At 39.1% G+C, this 22742-nt stretch overlaps 1 protein-coding gene across 5 annotated transcripts in view; it reads right to left on the reverse strand.

Annotated features, from left to right (window-relative positions):
• Positions 1–330: 330 nt before the first annotated feature.
• Positions 331–22742, reverse strand: part of EPM2A (EPM2A glucan phosphatase, laforin) — a 42784-nt gene continuing 20372 nt past the window's right edge. For 2 of the 5 annotated variants that reach the window (XM_080390603.1, XM_080390605.1), the window contains 2 exons: positions 4671–4912; positions 1290–3237 (listed from right to left, as the gene is read on the reverse strand). In XM_080390603.1, coding sequence (XP_080246729.1) covers positions 2957–3237; positions 4671–4912 — 523 coding nt within the window. In that variant the 3' untranslated portion in view covers positions 1290–2956. Of the gene's footprint in view, positions 663–1289; positions 3238–4670; positions 4913–13333; positions 22600–22742 lie in introns of those variants that run through there. The other 3 variants (XR_013928653.1, XM_080390604.1, XM_080390606.1) reach the window with 3 other exon arrangements.

Genomic DNA, 22742 nt, shown 5'->3' on the forward strand with positions numbered 1-22742 from the left:
AATTGCATCAAGAGGCTAGTCTGTGGAAAGAGCTAACGATCCAATCAGCATAAGAACATATTACAAATTGGAATTCTAATAGATAATCCCTAGATGCAGATTTATCACATAATTATAGAGTTTGAGAAATAGAGTATTTTTATATGATTGCTTTTTCTGTTGCTGTAGCCTCTTGCAGTGATGTCTCTAGCATTAAAATTCCAAGTTACATTCAACAGACAAGGCTTTGAATTAATGTTACTTGACATGGTTGTTTTCAATGAGGAACGCAGTAAGGAGGCAATGAGGGGAAAAAATTATGCTACAAATAGGTACAAAGGGACTGCAAGCCATAGGAGCTCTTTGCATTCTTTATTATCGTGACGTTGGCAAGTAGTTTTCATGCACTTCACCAGCTAACGCAATCTGTATATCATATAGTCCCCCAGCACTTCAGCAGACAAGCAAACTGAAATGACAATAAGCAATGAATCAACAACCCCTTGCTAGGCACTTCTTGAATCTGTGGTTTCTGTACATTTGAATTTCACCCTACAAACGAAGCACCAGTCTGCTTCCATTGTGGATAAAATCAGAATTACGAAATAGCTGATAAGGCGTAGCTATACTTATTTAGTTGTAAACTTGTTTGTGCCATGTTACACTGTTCAGTCCCAAGAGACCTAAAAGAGAAATATAGTTAGCTATGAAACAAGAATCAAACCCACAAGTACTTCTTCCAACATAAATTACAAATTGCATCTGATGAAAAGGACTGTCTGTCGGGGATGCTTGGAAACACGTTTTAAGCATGGGGTTCCAAATATATCTCAACAGAAATGTAAAACCTAAGCAGGTTCTACTCTCTACTTCTTACGCCATCACCCTCCTCTCAGCACTTGATTTTGAGAGTCACACAGTAGCAAAACCTCACCATTTTTACTTAAAACTCAGTCAAAACAAGGTAACTCCTGGGCAGCCAGCCTGCAGCTCTGGACATTTGCATGAAAGCCCGACAGCCAGGCAGCAGCACTGACACGCTCCCTCTGCTCTCTGCATCGAGCTAGGAGAAGAAACCCTTTTTTTGTCTTCAGAGGTCCCAGAGATGCCATATCATCCACACATCTTTGCTGTGTTGTTCTTTGAGATTTCATCCTCAACAGTCCATCAAAACTGACACAGTATAGCAGATAAGAAATGGGCTGCTACCATTAAAGTGGCTGATCCCACCTCTATATAGAAATATCGGTCATGATCTGTTTTGCTACTCATGAAATTGGGAGCCAAAGATATATGACAAAATGGGCTGCTGGGATTGTCATTATGTTTTTATTTAATAGAGAACTTTTCTCATCCATTTTCTAAACAGCAGTGTTATTTCAAAAAAGTCAGAAACAAAGTCATGATCAAAACCACACATATAACTTAAATAAATGTTTTTCCTTTTGAAGATGATTGAAGTATAGGATAAATAAAATGTATTATATTATTCTGGACATTCTCCATAAACAGTTCATACCTACTAGTTTCTCCATTAAGCGTTCAGATAATCAATATATATCAACTAAACTACTCTGGCACTGACTAGGTCTTTAGAGGAACAAGTTGGCTGGAAAAAAAAAAAAAAGAGTTTTCACTGAAGAATAAGCCTATAGAAATTAGGTTTCTTAATGTTTATGCATCCTTCATCCTCTGTTCCTTAGTAAACTCTTGCTCTCCCTTCTCTCTTGGGCTGAACCCACAGCAGACTGGTTTTACCTGAGCAGGGCTGGAAGCTGTTGGTGCCACTGCTTAGTTCAGCTAAGGGACTAAGCAGCACCAGAAAACACTTAAGGATCACCCGCAAAGCCAACATTAGCCTGCTGAGGGTAAGCTCCTGAGAAACCCCCCTCAGAGTTGCCCTTTCCTTCTGTAGATGAATGTATTGGCTTCATTCATTCCAGAGACAGCCCAGCATTAGCTTCAGTCAGTGAAATCTAGCATCTGTGAACACCCACACAGTGCTTGCACAAGGAGAGACTTTTGCTATAGTGAAGAAATTAATCTAGGTCAGCAACACAGAGGCTGTGGTGCCAGGCATGTGCAGAGGCTTATCACACAGTTCCTATAAGTCCTGTTGTAGCCCAGTGGTTACGGCTTAGATTGACTTGGCACCTAGGGAGCCCACCCTACGGCACTGCACGGACTAGAAGAGCAAAATGTATCTTTGACTTAGAGGTCTCACAGCCTAGGATAATGAATAAATAGTAGTCCTTCCCTGTAAAACAGTAATACTGCAGTAAGTGGAGGTGTTTCCTCTCCCCATGCTACATCCTAGCATAACCCCAATGTCACAACAGGACATAGCTGTAACGTCTAATATTTAACATTAACTAGATAGGCAAAGAGAGCAAATTTTAGTTCACTGCATTAAACATTAGCTTTTTGTTTAAGAAACTGAGTTGAGAAATCAGTTTCCTTCTGGTTTTTCTCATTAATACCACTTGTCTACCAAATTACTAGAGAAGACTTCAATAATGTACGCTCCCACCTAAAATAACTGAGCAGCTTTGACGATGATCAGCTCCATCCTAGCCTGAACCTTAATCCAGTCAACCTTTGTATCCGTTTTTGTGAAAATGCCTTTTCTTTCTTGACACTGAATATTGCTAAGTCTAACCATTTCATCTCAAGTCTTAGTGCCTACCCTGAAAACTCAGGTCCTGTAGGCAAGCAGTTAAAAGAAAATCTTAAGTTTCCCTTTGCAGAGTTTCTAGGTCTTGTACTTACAGCAAAAGGCTTGAAAAAATAAATCATATCAGCTTAAAGAAAGCAAATAAAAAAACCCTCAAAGGCAATTTTGAAACAAAATTCTCACGACTTCTACGAGGAGTTTATAAACTGAAGAGGAGAGGCAGGTGCCTGACTCATGATTTCTAAGTCCTTGGGGTTCAAATGTAAGGATTCCTCTTCACCTTCCTTTTCCTCTTCTGCTTTTCTACTCTTGTATTTTGCATGAGGAACGAAGATGCCCAAATTTCTGGTAGAAATCATCTTCAGCACGATTCAGAGCTTCCTCGTCTATGTAGACAGCCGGTCTCCGGGAAGCCAAGAAGTACTGCACTTTCCGCAGGCTCCATCCCATCACGTACTTCAGCCAGCCACTGACAGCAGCCGTAGACCTGCCAACACCAGCGTTGCAATGAACATAGACAGTGTGTCCGTTCTCCAGTAGCCCGTGCAAGAGGCAGACAGCTTGTGGCAACATCTGTATTCTTCCTAAGGTTATAAACAAGGCACATTCATTTGCATTTCAGAAAGCCAGGTTTACAGTTGAGATTATGTCTGCACAGCCTGATGAACTATGAATCATAATGGCAAACTCAACACATTCTGGGGTTGGTTGGTTGGTTTTTTTAATGACTTTTTACTCTAACTTTGTTTTTTCTTGCAACATAGATTCAGATCACACAAAATCTGTAAAATGCCCTAATTCTTCTCTAAATATACATTCTGATTAACACCGGATGTGTGTGGCATATTTGTTTTCACAGGGACTGAGACAAGGCAGCAAATTACATCAAACAGCACATCTTGCATGGCATTAAAGTTAGCAAACCAAAAACGAAATGTTTTTAAGTACCAGAGGTTTTTGACGTTACCTACGTACCGCTGCTTTCCAAAACACTGTAATGAAGGCCATTATGTCAATAGTAAGTGAGGGAGGGAGAGCAGAAGAATATTTCCCTGTGCTACTTAATACTGTTATGATTTAATTGTGTACTTAGCACATGGTTAAACAACACAGAATAGGTTTATAGTTTTTCTCACTCCCAAAGGGATGAATAAACATATTTCCTGATGCCTTTCTCCCTGTTACGGGAACTTCTTCCCAGGAACTGAAGCTGCAAATATCAGAGCCTTACTCTTCCTCGTGGCACAGATGAGCACTGACATTAAGACCCTTCAAATCCCTGTTTTAAGATCTCCTGTCTTCCCTGATGTCTTATTACTGATATGACAATTTTCTATTTGTGGCAGCAGTATTTCACCCTACTGAAAGCACGCTCTTCTGCTGGTAAGCAACTCACTTGAAAACACACACACTCTAATCTACTGGTTGGAAATAGGATTTTGAACTGAGCATTCCAACAGAAAAATTAAAAATTAAAAATAATTATTTTACAACATCAGGTGCTATGGATATTCTGAATTAGTTACAAATAATTACATCAATTACTCCATAGAGATGCACCAGACTGGAATACTACAGTTAAAGAAAAGCTGTTTGTTGGGGGAAGGGAAGAGCAGAGACAGACATACAGTATTGTCTCTCCATTTTTAACCAGCAAGGATGGCAAGCTGTCCTGCTGTGCAGGCTTGCTGTCTTCTACCTACACAACATATTTTCATTAGATGGGCTGAATTCAGGCTGAAAGCAAAAGCAGTCAAGCAGTTATCTATGTTGGACAGCTTTAAATTCAAATACACATATCTTGCCAGACACAAAGTACCTTAGATGGCCTCTCTGCCTACAAGAAAATATGAACAATTCATTAGAATCAACACAGAGAGACATTATACCTTGTGTTAGCTATGTTTTTACACAAAATTTGCGCACAAAAAACCCCAAACCAGCCAAGCAAGTAGCAGATCAGTAACTCAGAGGGTTTTTTACTACTAATTTACTGCAAGAGTGGTCTGAGCATTACCTTCAGTGCTCATGTCTGGGGTTGGCATCCAGACATAGGCAAGCCCTTCCTCTTTATACAGTTTCATAAGGACTTCAGGGCTCATGGGTTCCGGGTAGCGGTTGCAGCCCCAGGAATTCTGAACAATGTCCCATTCGGTCTGGAAGTTCATCACAGCGGTAACACCCAGCTCGTGCTTCAGCTTGACAGTCACATGCTCCAGCTGCCGAGGGCAACTTCCCAGCCAGATGTTTGGCAGTATTCTAGTATTGAGAAAACATTGCAGTGGAATTGACTGAAATATCTTAACAAGGAAACTGCCAAGTTCAGCGGCATTCCAGCTCCAAACCTGGTTAGCATCATCGCACAAACACTGCTAAGTGCAGCTTTTTCATGCCATGCAGTAAACAGTTTCTTATTTCATTACAGCTGAGCTGGTAATGTTTGGTGCTGGGGATCAAGCTCCTAAGGTACTGCAAAGAGCTAGACGGTCTGAGAAAAAAATTCAGAGCATAATTAGTAGCACAGGTCTCCAAGGCATCCATCATTAAGCTTGCAGTAGAGGCTTAGTAACATCGCAGGTTAGAATAAGAAAACTCTGAAGATTCAAGCAATTTGCATGAAAAAAAGGAGACCTAAAAGATTCCCATGATCCAGAACTCACTCATTTTAGTAATAAGTCAAACAGATAGAACTCTTCCAGCTTTGTAGCTATCTCTATAATGAGGATAGTGGACTAAGAAAAACCAAACCAACTTAAACTGCCCTTCTGTGAGGAAACACAAAAATGAATGACTAATTTTCCGCTCATTTTTGTCTGCTCTTGTGGAGTCTAGTGGGAAGCAAACGCAGAATTACAATACATATCTAGCTTCCCTCAAGGCCTGAAGAACGAGAAATTTTGCAAGAAAACTTGAAAGGTATGTGTAGGATGGATAAACATCCATATTTCTGGTACTTAACTAAATAAAACGTCAAGACTTTTATGGTTCTCCCATTGTTAATTATAAAACTACTGTAAGTCTCAACAGATTTTAACATAAATATAAATTGAATATTCAGAAGCTTGTCTTCAAATGAGGATTTTTAATCTGCATATGTAATTAAACTGATGATATCTACAATGGATTATTTACACGGAAAAATTATTGTGATCTATTAAAATTAATTTTGTTTGCATAAACTTCTATTTTACACATGCAATCCACAAACTATACAAAATACTCCTGCAGTTGAACATACAACTTTGCAAACATTATTAACTGCAAAAAAATTTAAGCCAATCTACAACAAAAGCAAGATCCTCAAAAATGAAATGTCTGCCATGTATTTCTTATGGTCTTTTCCAATTTTAATCTCAGGAGAAAAGTTTTGTATTTATTCAGGAGCACTTACTCTTATAAACAGCCCTTAAATCATCAGGTAACTATTTCCATTCCACTATCTCAGTAATAAGTGCTTACTAGCTTTTAATTAAGACCTATAATCGACAATGATTAAACTCTGCTATGTTACTACTGAAACATTGTCAAGAAGAAAAATTAAAATCCAGGAAGCAATTATTATTGCTGTTTCCCGTATTTCAGCTGCATCCACAGTAAGTTACTTACTAGCCACACACACACATTCTTTGGCCTTAACAGACCCTGCTTCAGTGAGACAACACACTCAATCTCAGTATATGGTAACTGAGTCCAATTTAGACAATATTGCACAGCAAATAACCATTTTGACCATGTTTCAATAGTGAGATCATTTGAAGAGACATAACTTAGTTATTGCTTCACGTTATTATTCACAGAATTATTGCCCACTGCTAATAGAATATGCATTTGTTCCTGAGTAGCAAGCAAGCTTTAACCCAAAATTTCAGAAATTCAGATTTACAGCTTGAAGTCATTTCCTTTGTCACTTTTCTCACACTCCTGAACACTACCTTTATGAAGGAGAGAAGACACAGAAAGAAAGACATTCTAATACACAGGCTCTGGATTTCTTAAGCTACTACTTAAATCCAAGTCATATATTAAGAAATATCAAGACTCAGTCAAGAGTGGACTCCGCAGCAACCTGAAGGAAATGCAATAAAGCACAATTATGTACAACCATTATGTTCAAGACACAATCCCACACACTGGTACAGAAAGGGACCTTCTCAAAATTGCCCAAAATCCAGCAAAACCAAATCGAGCATTCCCACTGACCAGAGGGGTTAGTGAAGGTTCACTGCAACAACTGCTTCACTGTGCCAACCCCACACCAAACCCCATCCTAACCTGAAAGAGCAACGGCTGTCAGGCTTCAGCCACAGGACCACCCCCACCCCCCACCCCAGTGATTACTGCATCTCAAGGTGGCACATTTAAGTTAAAGTGCCCTAACAAATGCTGATGAATGGCTGGATATGAGCAATGCCCACAAAACTCCATAGCTGGGAATGAAAAATGGCAATGTCACTAATACTTTGTGACAATATTAGAATATTCTTTCAAGAACAAGAACATTAGTATCCTTCCTTCAAAGGCTTTCCTGGAGACTCATACATATGTAATTCTCTTGATATTTTGGGAAACATCTAATACAATAAGTTACCTTGACAGGAGAGCAAAAGCATGTTTTCTAGCATTTGATTGAATCAGGAGCAACTAAAGCATTCCTGAGATTCTCAGGAGCAACTAAAGCATTCCTGAGATAAGTAAAATTCTGGGTAGTATTCTTGCTTACAGAAAAATCAATGTGTTGTAATTTTTTCCTCAATGATTATTTAGTGGGTGAACATCACAGCTGCACTCTCTGCAAGACCACTGGGATATAGACCATTTGTTTATTTTGTTCTTGCAGCCTAAAGGGGCTTTTCCATGACAGGACCTCCTGTACTGCAAATAATAATTGCATTTAGTAAACAATCTGATGGGTTTACCAAGTTTTTATGACTGTCTTTCCCTGTAACTAACCGAACTAGTGGTGGCATTCAGAGAATGATCAAAACAACGTATTTAAGATAATTAATCCTTGCAAATTATTTTTTTTATCAGGTCCTAGAGTTTAGCTATTGAAAGTAGCAACATGCAGCCCTGACCTTGGTCTTTAAGCCCCTTATTCACCCATCTCCAATTAACTATAAACTCCTGGTCTTTCTGGACAAGGTTTAACCACTCTTTTACCAGGAGAACAGTCCATGCAGAAAAAAGGCTAATTTATGTAAAAATTCTGGGATAATCCTACTGCATAGTACCTGTATTTCAGTTTGGCTTTATCTAGTTCATACCTTGAGTTTGTCTGACATCAGAAGGAAAGAACGAAAGGGTGAGTGCACGTGCCAATATAGAAAGTGATGGAGAGTTTAGCAGATATATTTTATATAATGATTTTTGATAGCCCTACTGAGGGTTTAATTACGCTGAGGATCAGGAAGAAGTGCATATTAAACAAAGCAAGAATGTGGTAATTTCATTTTTACATCTCTCTCCCTATGACTTTTAGTTTTCCAGTGTGACCTTTCTTGTTTAAGTTGCCACTGTGCTTCAGTAGATAGCTGGATTTTAGCCACAAGAGTATTTGGCAGGGGAAAGAGACCTCTTTTACTTTCCCCTCTCAATTGCCTTGCAATAGTACTCTGAGCTCTCCAACAGCTGCTGCTTTCCAGCTCACATGCAGCTGTTTTCCAGTGGCAGATTACGTACAGTTTAAAAAACATTTAGGGATTATGTGTGATCAATAAACCTATAAGCTCTTCAGCCGTTAACCCTTGTCATATTCCCGAAATATCACAACAGGATGGTGTTTTAACAAAAATCTACTTAAGAGTTCTGTTTTAATATAAAAGTGGCACTTTGTCATTGCGCCTGTTAACTCCCTGTGTTACTAAGGTTTGTAAACCATGCTTGGTCCCAGAAGACGTGGTCAATTCAGTCAGAGACAGTTTATCCATGAACAAATCACCTAAAGTATCATCAAAAATATTCAGCTAACTTCTGAGATTAAGACTTGTAGCTTGTCTAAAAGCCCTTTCTTTAAAGCTACTTTCTGTAAAGTTACTTCCAGCCTGCCCTACACTTCAGTTCTCCATCAGTAACATGGAGATAACGTTTACCTACCTGAAGGGGGACTTCTGGGGATTAAACGGATGAATAAATCCAAGAAGCTTAAATTTGTGGTAACAAGGGCTTAATGTTAGGCAGGTGTCTGCTGAGTTTACTTGACTTACAGAGCCCAGGCTGAAGGCTGACATGAAAAACTCGCCTTTTGTCTTGTAAGCTGAGAAAACCAACAACAATTTATCATCACCAGGGAATAAATATGGAACACCCTGAAATCACTTGTACCGTTATTTTCCAGCTGTCATCACGCTTAAATTCTTTTTAATGATGCAGGTATATATTGCACTTGGTTGCTTCCCCTCAAGACCCTGCACAGCCTAGATTAAATTGTAACAATTCATATGAATGTATCTGAAACAACAAATGCATTCAGTTTAATCAATGCATATGCAAATAGTCTTCCCATCCTTAAGAAGAAAATGAGTCTGAGGCAATGAAAGATTAGCATTCTAATCTTTTTTTTAATGATGCTGACTGTAATTTTCAGGCTAGAGGAAACGTCCCCAAAGCGTAGTACACTGCACCTTTTGCTCTAAGATCTCCACAGACAGTACAAAACCAACCCAGCAACTGTAGCTGTAGGGATCTGACTCACAGGGAGTGTGACCTGCCCTAGGGGAAGGTACCAGTTACTGCGTGGGGCAGTCAGCTCCTCCTCCCTGACACAGATGTCTATGCTGCTTCTTAAGCAGTTCCTGTGTTACTTTTGTTGATAATGATTTAAGGCAAACTGGCACCAAATTCAAATTTCCTGAAAAAGTTGAGCTGTGAGCTGGGATGACTCAGGTACTGTTTCCAGATCTGGTCAATCATCAGTGTGCTAGAAGCAGGCATCTTACAGTCTCTCCTAAAATCAGTCAGCCTTTCTAAGGAGTCACAGCTCTTATGGAAAAGGGTAGGATTCAAGCCTTTGGGGAACACGTTTCATCAGAACATCTATCAGGTGCAATATTTCAGAAGTCCTTTTTCCCTATACTTGCCAGTTTTAATCAAGAAAGAGGACTTTGCCAAACGAAGGACAAATACTAAAGCATTTCTCATCGGTTATTGGCAACAGAGTGATCCATCAACCATGTCATTTGTTTATTTCGGTAATATTTTTGACCAAGGCCCAGCGTATTATTTTAAATGAGAAGTGATGGATTGATTCACCCTTCAACACCGTATCAAGATGTAGCCTGACATTAAAGCTCACAATTCACTTCAGTTGTCTGCAGCAGTCTTCCTTCAGTCCCACTAAGCATTTGGTGGCAGCAAGATGAGCACTAATATATACATATAACAAGAAAGAGCAATTTAGTTGAAACAACAAACAAAAGAATGATTAAATTGGTTGTGTCCTTCCTTAAGGCTTATATTTCCTAAGGTGTAGCATGCAACTACAACTACGTGTAACTTGCAGCAAAACTTATTCTGCATTCCCAAAAGAGCAACATATATAACTCAGTCAATTTACCCCAGCATTTTGTGATGCTCGTATGCATACCAAGTGGTTTTTGTGCTGTTGCAGTGCTGTTACCCTGACACCACTACAAGCAAGCAGCCGAAGGGGAATGCAGGCCTGAAGAACGACTCAGAGGTGCTTTTTGCAGCGCTCCAACTACTGGAGACTGCTTCCGATTTTAGTGCATTCCTGTTTCCCCCCTGATTGTACTGGAGTAGGAACCGGTTCCAATTTTTTTTATAAAGTGGATTTTTAATGGAAAATTATGATCTGTCTGAACTAAAAGTCTGCATTGAAACTTACTACTTGAAACCAAATTTAAACTCGTTCAAAGACCAAATGTCTGATGAGAAACAAAGGGAGACAGAGACAAACTCCCACCTCTCTTTCCCTCTCATTTGACACAGAGATTTCACAAGTATTGCTTTGGGCATATTCAAAATGAGAATATAGGAAATCCTACCAGCTGTCACTGAGGTGCTCTTTTGTCTTTTCTCTACCCTCTGCCTTGTGACAAGGCACATCACTTTAGGTGACACCACTGGATTATGTCGACCCAGAACTATCAACCTGTATGTGCTGCTTCTTTTGCCATTGGCACCCTACTAACAACATATAGCAGTGCATTCTTAGGTATATACATGCCTTCCCTGATGTACCAAATTAGACATCTCTCTCTGGGCCTTCCTTGTTCTTTTCTCCTGAACCTGTGACAGTGAAAACACTAAGAGCACTTGCTAGAAATCAGATGAGGTTCCTGTACCTTTGTCAGAGCGATCTAGAAACATTACTTAGATTGTTATCTAATGTCCTGAAATACATTTACAGAGAAAGATTTTCAAATGGCCAAATTCTGCTCTCCAGTGGAAGATCTGAACACTTTCAAATATTGCTTGATATGTAGAAAGAACACTGGTGACTATCCTCGCCTTCAGAGATATTCTAACATCCAATAGCCCAGTCACAGGTCACAGTGAAATCTTCTTGTCTCCATAATGGACACAAATTCCTTTCCACTCTGCAAAATCCTTTTAACTATCTGAAAATTACTAACACACTCACACAGCCTTGTATTCTTCATACATACACCCTTGCTTGTCATATATTCAAAGCATCTGATGATTCTTGTTTGCCTTTGGACTCTCCAGCTGGTCAACATCTTTCTTAAAATGCCCGGTTCTGGAAAGAGGTTTTACCATTTCTGAGAATTGGAGATTCTTGTGCCTTAAAGGCTATATCCCTCTTTCTAGTTCCCTGACTGTCCTTTTACAGCATGACACTGCTGACCTATATTCAACATGGAATTCTGTTTTCAAGTTAAGAGCTCTCACAAGAGACAAGCCTACTCAAGAATAGAGTAAAATCTGCCCTAAACAGAATTATTTAAGATGATATTAGTTACAACTGCCAGTGATATCAAATAAATCTAAATGAATACGCAGCAAAGGAGCAGATGAGATTCCCAGTTGATGAATGCATCTCAGTAATGTGTCTTGGAATGAATAATCTCAGCCGCTCAGACACATCACTGGGCTTTAAGCTAACTATAATCAATTAGAAAGGGAAAAGTACATGCCTGCAGTGATGTTGGTGAAAGTGTTGCTTTATAGAGGGGTCAAAGTGGTAATATTAGCCAGTTCAATGATCCTATTCTAGGCACTCAAATTTTGAACTTTCTATTAACCATTTTATTGTATAAAAAATGATATAGAAAATTGAAAACATCCAAAATACATAGAAGACAGCTATTTCTTGTGAAAGTGCTTTCATATGAGGGCAGACTAAGAATTTAGCTTTTTTAAGAGGGAATTAGATGACTGGTTAAAGATAAAATATATGGGAGGGGCAAATCAACAGGGTCTATCTACATAAATGAGGTGAAGAATCTCATCTCCTATAGTTTCACCTTTAAAGCAACTACCAGGAGATGAGGAAAAACGCCAGATTATTTTTTTTAATCTTTCTTTTCATTCTTGCATCTTCCTCCAAAATACTGAAAACACAGGCAGATATCAAAATAGACAAGTCCCTGGTTTGGTCTTGTAAAAGAATTCTGGTTTCATTACAGCCTCTTTAAATAAAGGACAGAGATCTCTCAGCAAAATGCCTCCTTACTAAGGAAATAATAATATAGAACTGAGGGGTTATGACACTGACATTTCATTGCACATTGCACAGGGCACATGGGTAAATGGCTGTGGTCTTAATCCCTTCTCCTGCTGACTTACTGATAAAGTCTCCTTGCAGAAGACAAGCTGATGGAGTCTTTGTGATGGGAGGCTTGAATTAAGCAGGATTGACTGAACAGTCTGATACACTCAATTACTCAGCACACAGACAAGCACAACTGGCCAGAGTAGGAGAGCAAGGATGATGATACGATGGTCTAACTCACAGAACACCAAGATATAATAGCCAGGCTTAATAAAATCACTCTTCTCAATAAAGATAGAATAAACGGCCATAACCTTAGCAGAAGTCATCAAAGAAAAGCATTGATTAATGATAAAACTATATCCTACTAAAACAACACAGCTGCAGGCCTTGTAAAAACTACTTCTATTTTTTGTACAAAAAAAAATTGCTTTTACCTAAATGCCAAATGTAGAAGAAGCACAAGTCATTGCTTATAAATTTGTTCTGCTTTACCACTGAAAAGGTGTAGTTTTATTGTGAAGTTAACAATTCTACCTCAGGGCTTTAAACGAGGAGAATTAGACTACAATGTAGTTCCAAGGTGGTTTTTTCCTTCTTCTCCTTCTTATTTGGCACTGTTATGAAAAGTAATTAAGCTCTGGCAAATTTTCTTCTTAGATGTAATTTAGACTACTTATCTAGCCTCTCACATGGGAGCAGTCTTGGCAACTAAAAAGAAACACCTGCTTTTATCACTTTAAAACAACCCTTTGTCAGCTTAGCAATATGCAAAGTTTCTCAAGCCCTTGAATTCTGAGTGTTATGCTTAATAGTACCTTATTTATTCCATGTTCACAAATTCATGCACCAGTGTGGCATCAGACTACCTCATTTGCTGATATGCAGAACAAAGAAGCCATTAAGATTCAACCTCAAGCTGACAATGCACTAAAATGAAAACAGGTAAGAATAATATCAAACTGATAACTGAAATATAAAGTTACCCAGACATTCAGCCACAAAGCAGTTCCAGTGGTACAGTGCCCTCAGATTTTGCTGTCTTAGAAAGAGATTTCCATAGCATCAGCTTGATGGCACAAAAGAGCTTGTTTGTCCCTCCTTCACCCAGCAATCTGCGTTTACAGCAGGTAGTATGGTGCACTCCTCAGGGTAGGAGGCAAGGAGCAACCCCGCCAATTCCTAAACACAGCACAGCTCTTCATTCATAACCTTCTTGTGGATTCCAACTGTGGGGAGGCCTGTAGGCTACGTCTGCTTTATGGATTGTCCCAGCTTTGACTGCACCAGGGATACAGGATAAGAAGTATCCACCTAAGTAGAATCAAAGTCAATCACATAACAGAAGCTTAGTCTAGATGGATCCACAAAGCTTTCTGTTTACAGCCCCCCTTCCCCTTCCACAGTAACCTCAAACATTCCCTGTCAAGGAGCATAAGAGATTTATTAGAAGCAACTCACAAAAGCATCTCATAAAGACAGCTGCAGAGATCAAGGGCATTTCTAACATCCTATACCCTGCCACAGCAGTGAATGTATTTGATGAAAAACCCCTAGACAACTGGGAGGTAAACCACACCCCACACTGAAAAAATGACACTAAAACTTGGATAAATAAGCAGTAGCACTATGCCTGAGAGTCACAAAATAATCCTTCTGTTGCATTCAGTACTGGTAGACCATCATCAGGAGGAATGGGAAGAAGGAAGAGAAACACCTGGAGAGCCCAGCACAGAGTATGAGAACAATCAGAGATCTAGAAGACAAGTTTTCAGGGAAAAGACTTGAAGAACTGAGGGTTAATATCAGAATGAAAACACTGAGATATTCCATCAACCACTCCGTGATTCTGGGAAAAGGGACAGGAGTTTCCAAGAACATAAGAGATGGCTATAAAGGGGCAGGATGCTAATTTGTTCTCCAAGTCTGCTGTGGAAAGGACAAGAAGAAATTAACTTAAATTGTGCTACAAAGGCTTAAGTTGAGATTAGGAAAGCTTTTTAATGGTTGGACTAGTGATTGAATGGAAGAGTAACAGGGCAGCAGAGTCTCATCAGATGAGATCATATTTAAGATCAGGCTGGATAAGCCTAGAATGATTTAAAGGTAATTGAGAATAAGCTGGAGCAAGGAAATGGACTGGATGCTTTCTGAGGTCTCTTTGAGCCTATGATCTATGGTATTATAATCATAAACTTTAATTTCCATCTCTGGGATCACTACCTATATTAATTTATCAAGATCCATCTTGAAATAATTTAGGTTCCTTTTCCTCCCTGCCCTACTTGAAAGGTCATGCCAGATATCAGACATCATTCCCTTGATGTCAAAAACCTTGTTCTAATTTACACTCTAAATTCATTCAGAAGCAATTAATATCCATTTGATCTTAAAGCAGGTTCAATTTCAATAATTCTTCTCCCTCCTTTGTACTTATTCCTGAATGTCTTTTACAAACAGTAATATATCCTCCTTCTCAGTCTTAATTTAACTATGCAGTCTATCTCAGATACCAGAAGCAGTCAAGTTATGTAGCACAGAGCTTCTTGCAAGCCAATTTATTTTGCTCCAACTCCAGTGTCGTAAAAGCTACGTAGCCTGTGGCAAATGCCCTCATTCATTCCAGGTTAGCCCAGGTATCTCTGCTTTTCACTGCAGTTTGTGACAAAGGCGTAATCTTCTGTTAAGGAAACCCTGACACAGAAACAAAAAAGACTGTTACATCATTTTGTATTTTAAATGAGTTTGCAAAACCAAATTTGCTATTCCCATTCCTGCTGTGATGCAAAGAGGATGTAAAGTTCTCCTAACAAGCAACCTTGGGCATTCTTTTTTGTGGGATATCTCCTGACCACAAAGTTCCTGTGAAGAAGGCAACACAAAAGAGACAGCATGTCCCTATGAACAGGGATCGCATAATTACCTCAAAGGCCAATTACTGATGAGATAAACCAGCCTGACACAGCTGATCTCTTCCATGCCAGGACTAGAACATGTTCCAGACTTGTTCCCACTTAGGAAATGGAAGTGCAAAAGGGATTTTAAACCATCTTTGTTCTTCTGACACAACAACAGATCGAATTTATCTAATTTGCTCTCTAGGTAAGTGTGTATGGTCCAATAAATTCAACAAAATTGCTCTCATTAAGCTTGCAGGTCATTTGAATCTATACGGGGAAACAACATACTATACACTTTTCTCCCCTCTCATTCACCTCGCTCCATTAAAAAATTTACAGCAAATAAATTTATATCTTATACATTTTTTATAATCTGTTTTATCGTTACTCTAGATATGATCTAAAATAACTTGGTCACACAAGACTTTATGTACATGGCCAAAACTAAATTGTGGAAGATAAAATTTAACGCTCCCTGTATTCAAAGGGAAATATGTCATATTTCACTATGTATTTCTACTGTGAAGATAAGAAAGCAATCATTCACAAGCACGCCAATTCCTTGTAGGGCAGGGTGTCCAGATCTAGCCTTACAGGATTTAGCCAGACTTTATTTTCAAACATACATGCAAGGTTTCTATTGCTGCCTAAGGAGCACGCTGCACGCAGCAGAAAGCAGGGTTTGCCTTTGTAGGGAATGACTCTTCTCGTACTTTCATTTGTATAAACATTATCTGAACCAAGTGATATGCCAACTACAAAAATACAGCCTGAGAAGAGAATCTGGTTCCAATGCTTGTACAGAACAACCTGGAAAGGACTCGTCCATTGGCTTGTGTGGATTAATACCTAAATGCTCCAATTATAGAATCTTGTCTCATGCACTCATGGTTGCCAATTGTTACTTCCTACATATGTCTCCGTTCAGTTGCCAGCAATCCCATTTGTTTTGAATTAGAACAAATACTCGGAAACACAAGAACAACAGGCTACTAAACTAAGCCAGATCATAATGAGCCATGAATCTCTTGGCATTAGGAATGAGAATTTCTAACACTAATGCTTAGCAATGGGAATGATGCCACTGCTGGCACCTTTAAGTTAAAGCATCTTAACAAAATTGACTTAAACCAGTACAGATGAGCTTCTAAGTTAGTGCTCAAGAAGTTCCAGGAATTGTTGGTAAATATATCTTTTATCTTCTTTCAGAGTTTACTTATCAGCAGCTGCTTAGAAATCTAGACTGTGAAAATAATATAAGATAAATCCACTTTTCAAAATAAAGCATTTCAGATCCAACAGAAACGCATTCCAGTGCTTCAGAAACAAGCACATATTCATGAAAATCACATAATTGCAAAGCACAGTTTATTGCAAGGTGGCCTTGTGATTCACATGGCAGCATATGCACATGTACAGAGTGCTGGAATCCCTTCAGAGCTGCACCAGTCAGAGAAAGAAGCACATCCATCACATCCATCCCTTGTGGTACCACTCAAATACAACAGTCTCGATGGGCTCTGTATCTGTGATCATTCTGGTTAAGACATTTATCCAGAATTTCTAAACTCACATCACTTCACTTATATTAATTTTAAACCGGGAAAGACACATTCTAGAGTACCACAGGCTGGGGGACAACACCTCAGAAATATTGAGAAAGACCGAATCAATGCATCACCTCAGTCAGCTACATAAATACCTAAAATAATGTGTTCCCACAACAAAGTCAAATCAAAGGCACAACAGCTGCATGGTGCTACCATAACAAAATTGTCAGAAAATTTCATTTTAGCTAACATATCTGGTTACTAGATTATAAACATAAAATTCATAACCCTGGTGGATGAGTTGCCAGCCTCAAAAGTTGAGGCTGAGACTGTAACGGAGCTACTGAGAGGCCCCAGAAGGACCTGTGTAAGCCTTCTTAACACAAAACTGCAAAGTATAGTGGGATCTCTCAAAAAAGTCTTGGGTGTCAAAAGGGTAAAAAAATCTTTTGACTTAAAATTCTGTGAACGAGCAATGCTGCAGGTTTTATTGGAGCCCAAAGATTGACAAGAATTACGAAGGGTTGTCTATTTATTTAAACTGTTTTTTTAAAATATTTTTTAGATTTCTTTCTTTTCCGAGCAGTATCGTTTCACCTGCTTGGAAACTGAAATTGCAGGCATTTGAAGAAATGTATTAAAGTGATCTGCTGTTACTAAAATTTATTTAAATGTGTTTATATTCTCAGCTGAAGCTTGACTTTGTACATTTGTAAAACATTACTCATACTGGATAGCCCTATTACCTGGACCGCAAATATAGTTGAGAAGCTTTTTTTCTCCTTTTATCTCACCAGATCGAAGCAACTCAGTATTAAAGGAAGCTGAGCAATTCAGTCTTCTGCAGTGAAAGCAGTAGTTAATGCTGCATTTAGGAATGGTCTGCGTACAGCCAACCCTTCAAGCTGGCAGCTGGAATGCAGAAAGAAGGAACACTAAAGAAATTATTTTATTAGGGAAGATGCCTATCCTCCTTATCAGATCTTCACCTTGGGAAAGTAAAGGCACTGGATATAACTGTTCTGGAAATTTTTGAAAAGGCAGTCCCAGGGAAGCTAGATAAACAAACAAACAAAAAAACCCAAAAAAATTGTAAATAAAGAAGGCTCTAGAAGCCCACCAACATCCACAGATAAATGCTAGCGTCTAGCATCCAGCCCCTAAACTGCAAGGCAGAGCCACGGAGAGTCTTGCTGCTGGCCCACAGCTGATGACTTTCTGCATGAATGCTACAATCCCATTCCTGTTGCTCTTCACTCAGTTAGCTAAAATTATAGGTGCATATGTAGATGGATAGGTAGATAGATAGACAGACAGACAGATAGACATGGAATAAGAGGGAAGGAAGGAGGGAAGGAGGGAGAGAAGAGAGTGAGCTTCTAATTCATTATTAATTTTTATTTCTACATTTTCTTGTCTCTATATTAAAACTGAAATGCATGTTTTCCCTTTTTCATCTTCTTACATGCTTAAAACCATCTTTTCTGTTATTATTTTTTTGTATATCAAAGAAAAGAGACATTTCATTTAAACTTACAAACTATGATTTCCATTGGACCAATAAAGAGGAAACCGTATTTCTTATAACTTGTCAACATCTACAACATTTGACTCAATTTTTATCATAGTTCACAAAAGGACATATATTAAACTTCTGAAAAACAGCAAGGATTATGTACCTGATTCGCTGAAATTAAATTTCCCAAAGTACAAGCATTAAAAGAGGGAAGAAGAGATTTTCGGTCCAGGCTCTTAGCATGTTCCCTGGGAAGACAAACACAGTTCATTTCTTTGTTTTTCATTTTTTCTTGCAGAGAGAAAATTATATACGGGAAAATACAGCAGCAATTTGATAATCTCTATTTACTCTTGGGAAATAAAATACTTGTGTTTCTGACAGAAACTTCAAAGAAATTAGAGCTACATTCAAGTTTCCTTTCTAATAAATCATTCTTTATCCTTTAAATAGGATTCTCCATATTTTTATATTGAGAAGCATTTTTAAAATCATCTTGCAAATATCCAGAGCACTTAAGCATGACAACATGCATTGCTATCTCTCAGCATTTATAAAATTATTGAAGACAGAGGTAGAATTTTTAACTTAATGGCTTCAGCTTGCTACTGTTTTAAATGATGTATTTTTTACCATTCATTGATTTTGCTTGAATCGAAACAACTATGCAGTTGTTCATTTCAGATTTTTCTGACTTACAGGTTACCTGTTTCAGATCTACAGTTATACACTGAGCAAGCAAACACCAAACAAGCTGGTGGTAATAAATTATCTGAAGGTGTTAGCTTTCATATTTGGAGACCGAAAACTCTCTCGTTTCAAGGCTTTTTTTTCTTTAAAAGTAAGCTGCAGGCTGGCCAGGCTAACCCGCCCCAGGAGTTGTGCCTGTGAAAAACCATGGGAAGGGTAGGAAGGATGGGTCTACACTGCAAACACAAGTCCCTGGTTCAACAGTTTCACCAGCTGTAAATTATGGAGTTCTCTTAGTGAAGGTCTTCCAATAACAGCCAAATACCTGAATTTGATCCCTCCTGGTAAATTAAACAGCAACAAGGTTGAGTACCCAGTCTCTGCTTTTGAAAAAGAGCTTCTGCTATCTTTAGATAAACTCTGCTACGAAATGTCAGCAATTACAGGGCACCTCATAAATGCATGTAAAAAACCAAGAGGAAATAAATATCTGTAAGCCAACTGGAACATCATCTTTGGTGAAAAAGCAATTGCTGCCCCTTCCCCGTCATCCCAGCTGCGAGCTAAATTGCCCAGGATTTCACAATCTCAGTCAATTTCATTCACAGCTGGCAACACCAGCAAATTGCTTTCCAATGGAGACAGAACTTTACTCCCTCACTGACAGCCTGAATGTTAAAGAGTAAAGAGGCAGGAAAAAGGGCTGAAGACCTCCAGAAGAAAAACAGACAAGGGACAGGGAGGCACAGTAATACAGAAGGAGAAATTAGAAGCAACAATGGGTTTTGCTCCCTAACAGTGATATCCCACATACAATTCATATTTACTAGACTATCAACATTTGTCTGTTCTTCCCACAGAGAAAAACAGAACAAATAAATATGTTTACTCCTCAGGCGAGGGTTCCCATTCTTCCTTGGGTTTTGCTCCCAGAATGACACAGTTTTTCTTAAGAAGTAAGGAAATAATTTTGTGCAGCGACACACCTATGAAAAAACACGTTTTAAAACAGCAACAGTGGTTTTAAGCAAATATTACCCACTACCAGCCAGCTGATAAAAGGTGCTCATCTTCCCATCAGCAGCTAGTCAGCCTCTGCTTGCTGCCATTTTATTAATGAAATACTCATTCCTAAACAATCATCCCTCTAAATAAATAATTCTCAATCAAATGCCTGTTCCAAATGCCACACACGAACGGCAGAATGGTACAGAAAAATTCAGAAAAAAGTCCAGATAAAACTCACAAGACCAGCCAGACAGCATGCTAAGCTCCCCTTTAGCTTGTTGAGTCCTGTTGCCCCCTCCCTGGTTAAATAACTAGCTTTTCTGAGTCGAACCCTCATTTCAGGTTTATTTCTAACGCACCTGGCAAGCCACGAGCTCCTGGTATGTGGACAAAAGCAAGGTGCTTCCACAAAGCAGCAGCCAGTCTTCGCAGCTTTCTCTCCCTCGGCCATCTCACAACCCATGGTCCAACTCAGCTATGCACGTCCTGCCAGGTTTTTAAAATTATTTTCAAATTTTTTTTCAAGTCTTCCAAATTCACCGAGTTGACCAGAAGCACATTGAGCCACGCTCAATGTACTTTATATGTATAATTGATACACAGAAATTATTTGGTGTCCAGAGGAACGACACATCTAACAACCGGCACCCTGCAAAGCTTTGTGCAGATGTGGCGTCAGGAGCACCGGGATCCCCGCTGTGGTCCCACTCCTCCTCCTGCCACCACGCACATGCCGCAGACCAGCGGCGGCACTGGGCAGACCCCGTAACGCCCAGCCCAGCCCTGCACCACCCAAAATTATATGAACTTCTGAGACGAGAGTACATTAAGAGATTTGTCGCTGCAAAAGCTCTCTCTTGCCTCGGGGGCATTACTGTTTAGGGTTTCTAGCAATACTCTCAGGAAGTCATTGCATACTCGTACCACCTCTGTAGCCATCAAAGTTTAGGCAAGCCAGCTGGTTGTCTCAGCTGAGTCACAGGGCAGTTTGAAGGGGCTTGACATTACTTCTGAGTATGATTCAGTATGTTATTAGGAAAAAATATATTTTTAGATATGTAACGTCCAAAAGATTTCCTTTATCTTTCTTCCCAGGGATAAGCAATGGAAAGAGCTTCACAGATCTTGTCTCCCTCATGAGGAATATAACAGACTTAAGAAAAAGAAGGCAAAAATGAAGATGTTGTGGAGGCCATTTCTTTCCAGTGCAGATGATTGTTAGGCATTACTTCAGGGGATTCAGTGATTTCTGAACTGTGAAAATATTCTGTGTTCCATTAGAAATAGATCGGTTTCCATCAAAAGTAAAATCCACATAACAGTGGGATGTGCTTTTATTGTGCTATCAAGAATTATTCTAATTGCTTTAATAACCCAAAGCATGTAAAATACCACATTAAAACATTTATAAAATGTTATGCTATTTAGACTGTCTATGAACTGTTGAAAGTTATTAATTTATCAATAATGCTGACAACATACATTGTAGCGTTATAGAAAGAAGAGTAAACAGAAAAGCTGGTGAATATTAATGGTGCCATTTGAAAAACTGCTGACAAAAATATTAATAGTTCACAAGTTTGCTAGTTTTCAGTCCCATTTGCTGCCAAAATCATTCCCTCCCACGGTTTTACTGTACTCACATAGATCACATTCATCAGCCATCACTTCAACAGTGTCATCCCAAGGTCTAGATGATAATTTGTGTCCCTCAGCCACTGCAGTACACAGCAAACCTGGCACCACAACGGCTAAGCCGTTCATTGGATTTAACAGACCAGACACTATAGGTAGAAGTAATACTGGGAATGCAAACACTGATGACAGTCATGCAAAAACCTTTAATCTAATAGCTCTGTGTTTTTTTTTCCTTCTGGCAAAATTTACATCACCCATTCTAATGCCGGATTTTGGTTGTTACACTCACAACAAATGCAATCAGAAATGTGTAATACCCAGGAGATCCAGGAGTTCCCACTCTAAGCTCCTTTCGAGTGCTCAGGTGGTAGGTCACAGCAAGGGAACTGGAGCTGTGCTGACAACAGTTATTTGCTAGTACTCAGAAAACCAAAATGACTGAAAAGTGAGTCCCTGCAGTCCGCTTCACCCACGGTATCACACAGGTGCCACAGTCCGCGACGGCACTGCTGGCACATCCTCGCTGGATTTCTGTTCACAGCTGACGGGACTCAGATTTGTCACTAACTCTCCAACAGCTTGGCTTAGGTTGTCCCGGCCAGGTGTCATCATCCTGCCCAGGCAAAAATCACAAAACTTCGAAAAGTAGAATCAGTTTTCAATTTTCTAGCCATTGTTAGGGAGGGCAGTGTGGGGAGTTAATGAAAGGGGAAACCTTTTGTTTGGATGGGTGACAAACGTGTAGAAAAATGTATTTGTTACCCAATACAGATATACTTCTAAGTGAAGTAAATGTAAACAAATAAGAACTTTAAAAATGGATAAAATTCTGACCTCATAATTTGTCTTCTCACTCTTGCTCCTATTTCCTCACACTGCATCTTAATTTTCAAGAACTCAGATTAAAAATTGCTTAAAAGTCACTTCTTACACTGTTTTGAAATCCATTTTCTTCACAGCAGACTAGTAAAAGCATTTCATGGCTCCAGTTGAGCTGGTGATACAGGAAAAAATATGATATACAAGGGACAAAAATTAGAATTAATATGTAATCATTCTATAAAAGACGATTCCCATTGATAAGTAAGCAATT

The sequence above is a fragment of the Falco punctatus genome (genome assembly GCF_963210335.1).
Source record: "Falco punctatus genome assembly, chromosome: 5".
Lineage (NCBI taxonomy): Eukaryota > Metazoa > Chordata > Aves > Falconiformes > Falconidae > Falco > Falco punctatus.